This window comes from Nyctibius grandis, chromosome 7 (assembly GCF_013368605.1).
Source record: "Nyctibius grandis isolate bNycGra1 chromosome 7, bNycGra1.pri, whole genome shotgun sequence".
NCBI lineage: Eukaryota > Metazoa > Chordata > Aves > Nyctibiiformes > Nyctibiidae > Nyctibius > Nyctibius grandis.
This window is the reverse complement of record NC_090664.1, coordinates 56,546,884-56,553,533: the sequence shown is the minus strand read 5'-3', so window position 1 is coordinate 56,553,533 and position 6,650 is coordinate 56,546,884. Positions and strand designations below refer to the sequence as shown.

The 6,650-nt window shown below is 51.3% G+C and overlaps 1 protein-coding gene across 1 annotated transcript; it reads right to left on the bottom strand.

Moving 5' to 3' along the window:
* Positions 1-3,514: 3,514 nt before the first annotated feature.
* Positions 3,515-5,062, bottom strand: CYP8B1 (cytochrome P450 family 8 subfamily B member 1). Its single transcript, XM_068405430.1, has one exon. It carries the CDS (start codon positions 5,045-5,047, stop codon positions 3,515-3,517), a length of 1,533 nt encoding a protein of 510 aa, XP_068261531.1. The 5' UTR covers positions 5,048-5,062.
* Between the last annotated feature and the right edge of the window lie 1,588 nt (positions 5,063-6,650).

The window sequence follows — 6,650 nt, the reverse complement described above, 5'->3', positions numbered from 1 at the left end:
TCATTGGCATTGTCCTTACTTTTATATCCCTTTCTCAAGCCCAGTCCATGTTTGTGCAGCACCCATCCCTCACCCCTCAACTCTGACCTGGGGTCCCTACAAGTGACAACCACAAATATACACCGTGCGTTAGCAGTGAACAACCTTCACGCAAACCATCCACACAAAAAGCCCTCTTGCTAGAGCCTTGCAGTGAGGACATGACTTCATAGAATCATAGAATAGAATAGAATGGTTTGGGTGGGAAGGGACCTTAAAAATCATCTAGTTCCAACCCCCCTGCCACAGGCAGGGACACCTTCCACTAGACCAGGTTGCTCCAAGCCCCATCCAACCTGGCCTTGAACACTGCCAGGAGGGGGCAGCCACAGCTTCTCTGGGCAACCTGGGCCAGTGTCTCACCACCCTCACAGGAAAGAATTTCTTCCTAATATCTCATCTCAATCATCTCCCCTCTTTCAGTTTAAAACCATTCCCCCTCATCCTGTCACTCCATGCCCTTGTCAAAAGCCCCTCTCCAGCTTTCCTGTAGCCCCTCCAGGTACTGGAAGGCTGCTACGAGGTCTCCCCGGAGCCTTCTCTTCTCCAGGCTGAACAGCCCCAACTCTCTCAGCCTGTCTCCATAGCAGAGGTGCTCCAGCCCTCTGAGCATCTCCGTGGCCTCCTCTGGACTCGCTCCAACAGCTCCATGTCCTTCTTATGTTGGGGGCCCCAGAGCTGGACGCAGCACTGCAGGGGGGGTCTCACGAGAGCGGAGCAGAGGGGCAGAATCCCCTCCCTCGACCTGCTGGCCACGCTGCTGGGGATGCAGCCCAGGATAAGATTCGCCTTCTGGGCTGCAAGCGCACATTGCCGGCTCATGGTGAGCTTCTCATCAACCATCACCCCAAGTCCTTCTCCTCAGGGCTGCTCTCAATACATTCTCCGCCCAGCCTGTATTTGTGCTTGGGATTGCTCCTTGTCACTATGGCTCTGACCTGCCCAACTATCCCAAGGCGTTCCTGGGCATGGTTTGGAGCTTGCAAAGATCAAAACATTGGCCAGAATGTGGGAAGAGCTCCAGCTAAATTCTTGGTAGCAGAGCAAAGAAATGAACTCACGGGTGACAAAAAAGAGGTGAGAGCCGTAGAGGTAACATGGAAGTTGTGAAAAGTTGCTGGAATTCTTAATGGGAATATTAACTGTCACAGTCAAGCCTTGTGCAGTTACAGGTAGATTTGTTTTCTGTGGCTCTGCCAGAGCTGCTTGGTAGTTTCTGCCTGAATTTCCACCAGGGCAAGGTCCGGGCTAATGCCCAGTCCAGCAATACAGGATAGTTTGCCCTCGACGTGCAGTTACAACATAACCCTGTTCTTTGCAGAACAAAGCAGACTCTGGCTTTGATGTCTGGACACACACGAAAATGTTTGAGTTTCATTCCTTGGTCACACATAATCTCTGAAGTTTAAAATCAACCCACTGTCCTCTGCAGAGGTAAGGCTGTGATTTAACTTCTGTAAGGGCTGATGTTGTCAGAGCCCTAATTATTGAAGGGAAAAAAAACAAAGCAGAGATTTTAGAGCAAAGTTTTATCCTGCATTGGATCTAGTGGATAAAACAGAGATGTTTTGGGGCTCATAAGGTCACAGCAGCTGTAGCCCGTAAGGGATTGAGGTTGTTTTCTCATGACCTGCTTTGGTTTTCTAGCCCCTTCCCATCACTCCATCCCTTTCCTTATAAGCTCCTTGGCTTTTGCAGAGGATGGGGTCTAAATTTGGAGGGGGAAGGGTGGCACTTTCCAATCGGCATCTGCCGGGAACACTATCGGCCTGTGGGACTTGAGGAGAGTGTGGAGGACCATGAAGATCCCAGTAAGGCTCAAGCACGAGCCGGGTGCTAGGAGCTCACCCCCCACCATGGTTCAGGCACTGCACCCCGGACAGCCACCCCATCACAGCAGGCAGACCTGTTCCTGGCCAATATGCACAGGCCAAAACTTCTTGGCTTGTGCAATGATGTGGGTTGAAGCAGGGAGCTGGTTCGGTGCTGCGAGGGATCCTGGCTCAGCTGTATGTAGCCACACTCCAGCGGTGCTCTGGTTGGTGGGATGAATCCAGATACACATATGTACACACACACACAGAGCTTTTTTTGTCCCCAGAACTGTACATAAAACACAGGGCTTGAACACACAACCTCCTGCAGCCCTGGAAAGGCAGGTGACCACGGGCATTCCTAACTCACGTAGATACATTAAAATGGTACTGCAGGTTATTAGTGATGTTTGCAACTCCCTTCTCCTCCCACAGACGTGGCAACTGAGATCGGCAAGATCTTGCCTTTTCTTACACGTGAACTGGGAAGGAGCTGTTGCTGTGTCCTTGCTTAGTACATCTCACCTCTGCTCCCTTTGGGGATCTCATCAGACACAAGGACGAGATTATAGACAAGACAATTTGAAAACCTTGAGGAAATCCTTATGTCTCTGGAGAGGTTATTTGTTATTCTCTGGCCTTTCAGGGGTTTACTACAAGCTGATGCCATCCTGCCAGTGAGCCTTCATGCAGAAAATGTGTCATTAAGGAGCTGATAATGAGATAATGCAGTCCTAATGCTGGCGTGCAGCCGGGCTCACCCCCAGGCTCCCTGGCCTCGTCTCCTATTTGCCAGCTCATCTGGCTTGATCTTCATTTGCACACCCATTTGCACACTCATACCAACTACCGGCACCGTGGACACACGGGCCCTCTGACTCATGGTCTTGAATTTAAGGAAAGGAATTTAATAATACAATAGGACAGACTGTGTTGATCAGGCACAGGGTGTGACCAGACAAGTGTATGGGCCAGCCACATATTTACATACAACCAGCCCTTTTTATCCCCTTACCCCTCTATTTTCCTCCCCAAATCACCTAAATCCCTCCTTTTTCCCACCTTTGGTTCCTCCCCTAAACATCCACCGTACGTAAGTCCTGTGCAATCCCAAAATGCTCTTCCCCTGCACATCATAAGATGTCCCCCCTCCTTTGGCAGCAATCCCTTAGTCCAGATGGTGATCTGGAGAGCTGCTTCTGGTGACACATCTCAATGGGTCTCATGCTGGGACCATGGGGCTGGACGGTTCTGCTGGGACAGCCCTGGGAGGGACCTGGACAAAATACTTGTTCCTTGGAAGTCCTTAATTTGAGTTCCCACCTGCCAATATGCCCCTGTGCTCCTCTGGGCTTGTGTAGATGGGCTTTTGATGGGCTGATGGCCCCTGGGATGGGGCTGGGAGTAGCCTGGCAGGGTACTATTTGTTTCTCTGTGCTTCTTGGTGGGTGTGCAGATGAGCTTTTATTCCGTAACCAACACAATAACGGGAGATGCAGAGCGAAGATGCATGTGAAGGAGGTAAAGAGAAAAGCCACAATAACTGTTAAGCAGACAAGGTCACATCAGTGTTAGTGCCACATGGACCTGATAACCATGGGAGCATGCAATTTATTTCGCAAATAACACCAGAACAAACAACGCAGCAAGGACTTCCCGAGTTAAAAGCGTTGCCGGTATCTGAACCGAACGTCACGAACAGGCTGCATCGTCCCAAATCCCCAGCGGCTGACGTCTATCGCTGGGATCTCCTCTTCTCCATTGACCAGCTCCAGGTCATAATAAGTCAGCATCAAGAACACAAACAGTTTAATTTCGGCGGTAGCGAAGAACCGCCCAGGACAGATGGATACTCCTGCCCCCCAAGGCATGTTGAAGTATTTCAGCTTTTTCCCATTTTTGTAGAAATCTTTTTTGGTGCCGTCTGGGTTTACAAAGCGGTCATACTTAAATTCGTGAGGCTCAGGGTGAATTTCTGGGTTCATCTGCACAGAAAGGTGCGGGAACAGAGCCACCCTGTCTCCTTTGCGGAGGGTGTACTCTGTCCCACTGCTCGTCTTAAGGCTGGTGTCCTCAACAATAGCTCTGATTAGCATTGGGGCTGCAACCAGCCTTAGGGTCTCCTCCAGAGCACTGTCCAGAAGAGGAGTCTGGTTTAACATGTCCTTGGTGATGTTAATTGGTGGGCTCCCCGGCTTCACTTCCTGGCCGTTCTCCCTTGAGACTTTATCTACCTCATCCTTGACAGCCTTCATAGCTTCTGGATGTTTCATTAGATACAAGAGGAGCCAGAAGGCAGTTGGGCCCGTATTGCCTTGGGATGCCCAGAGTAGCATAAACATGAAACGATCCCGCATGTACTCGGGGGCACCGTTTTCTGCCAGAAGTTGGTCTTGATCACTTATCCACCCACTGATATTGTCCTTCTGCCAGCTCTTCTTCACAGACAGTATGCTCCAAAAGAGCCTCTTCAGCCGTTCAGCTTCTATTTTGTCCTTGGGAGGCAACACGGAATAGGCCAGGCGAGGGAAGAGGCGGTCGTACTTCCGAAACTCCTGGAACACCTCGTTGGAGTGGACGCGATCTTGCTCATTAGCTTTCTTCTTGTTATCTGCCCCTTGGTGTGGTGTGGATCCATACAGAGCCAGGTACCCAGCCCTGAAGACGATGTTGTAGCAGTGGTGGAAGAGGTTATCCTCTTGCCACACTCGCTTCTCCTCTCCTGAGCTCAGATTGAAAAGCATCAGCTTCTGAAAGTTCTCCATGGTGGACTGTGTCATGACAGTGAGTCCATCTCCCATCAGATGCTTCGCACTCGCTGCATGAATTATGCTATGGTTGGCTTTGATGGGATTGTAGCCAAAAACCTGCATGACCAGTTTAGATGCAAAAGGCCTAAAGTCTAGTTTAGATCGTGCTTCCTTCACGATGGCTCCAAAGCAGAAGGGGTCCATCACAAACGTGAAGTAATAGCCTCCAATCAGCACCGTGAAAATATCCCCGTGTTTTCTCTGCATCCTTTTTAGAAACTCTGAACTGTCCTTTCTGAAATCCAGCATGTAACCCATCCAGGGAACAGTACCTTTGTCCAGAGGCGGTTCACCGGGTCTCCGTCTCCGAAACATGCCCAAGAGGTAAAGTCCACCGAGCAGCAACGCTAACAAGGTACAGAGGAGAATCACCCAGAGCGCCATGAGAGCTCCGCGCCCGCCCGGGAGCTTGGACTGGAGCTAGGCTGGGGCTGGAACAGGCTTTTTATTCCCCTCCAGCGGCTGATATGCAGATGCACAGCTAACAACCTCTGTCCCCATTGGCAGCAAGTGTTTGCCTTTCCCCTGTGGAGCACCCCAGTGTGTACTTCTCCCTTGATGAACAGACAGAGGTTTTTAAGGTGGAAGGTCCGTTGTAATCAAACTGGGGTTACTGGGCTGCTGTGTAAGGCAGATGGGTTCTGGCATACGCTCTGCAGAAGCTTAAGCAAATTCCCTTTTCTAGGCTGCATGGAGACCACTTTTTGAAAAAGAGGGTTCAGAGAATTTCACTCAGTGATTTCTGCCTTAAGACCAGGCTATGGACACATGCTGCAGGCTGAAAAAATGAGAGGAAGGGTGGATGTTGGAGATGCTACTGGAAATCACAGAATCAATCAGGTTGGAAGAGACCTCTGGGATCATCGAGTCCAACCATTGCCCTGACACCACCATGTCAACTAGACCATAGCACTAAGTGCTTTGGTTTAAGTTTTCTTAAACATCTCCAGAGACGGTGACTCCACCACCTCCCTGGGCAGCCCCTTCCAATGTCTAATGACCCTTGCTGAGAAGAAATGCTTCCTAATGTCCAACCTGAACCTCCCCTGGCCAAGTTTGAGGCTGTATCCTCTTGTCCTATCGCTGGTTGCCTGGGAGAAGAGGCCGACTCCCACTTCACTACAACCTCCCTTCAGGTAGTTGTAGACTGCACTAAGGTCACCTCTGAGCCTCCTCTTCTCCAGGCTAAACACCCCCAGCTCCCTCAGCTCTTCCTCGCAGGTCAGACCCTCCAGACCCTTCACCAGCTTGGTCTCCCTCCTGAACTCAGGACTGAGGGAAGGGGATTACAGCTGAGCTACTTTGGTCTCAAAAGCTAAGAGAAGGAAAGGTCTCCAACGTTTTGATGTTCTCCAATGCATAGTGCTTTGTCAATGAACAGTGCAAGCACTGCTAAGCTGAGCGATGAGGGCTTGAATCAGCTGCGTTTGCTTTGCACCAGATGAGTCCGGAGTCTGCAAGCGGCCAAGCTCACCCCCTGGCTGGAGAGCACCGGCGCCCAGAGGGACGACAGCACTTTCTTCTGTGCCGATGCACGCGCACCCCATGCTCGGCAGCTGCAAATCGGTCGTGTCCCCTCCAGCCAGTAGAGCACCCCCAACCCTCTACCCCTGTAACTGGCGGTTTTACCCACTTTCCCTCCTGCTTCTCGCTCTGTCCTGCTCCCCATTCTCTGGATGGGGTTTGGGGGGGATCCCAGAGACCCTGTGCCCCATCTGGCACTACGCCTCTGGGTGCTGCCACCCTAGTCTATGCAGCCAGTCACCGCAGCCTCTGCCCCAGCTGCTGGCGCTTGGACCTCGCCAGCACCCTCACGTAGGATAGAGAGTGACATTATACAGAAAGAGTTAAGAAAAAGTATTTAATAAGGTGATAGGACAAACTGCCGCGAGCAGGCGCAGGGCACGCTGCTTACCCACAACCAGCCCCTTTTAGACCCCCCCCTGCCCCATTGCCCCCCCTTTTGCCCTTCCCCTGAGCATCCCAT

What these genes read in the sequence shown, in the direction of transcription:
- CYP8B1 (XM_068405430.1), bottom strand. Translation starts at nt 5,047, where the DNA reads ATGGCGCTCTGGGTGATTCTCCTCTGTACCTTGTTAGCGTTGCTGCTC.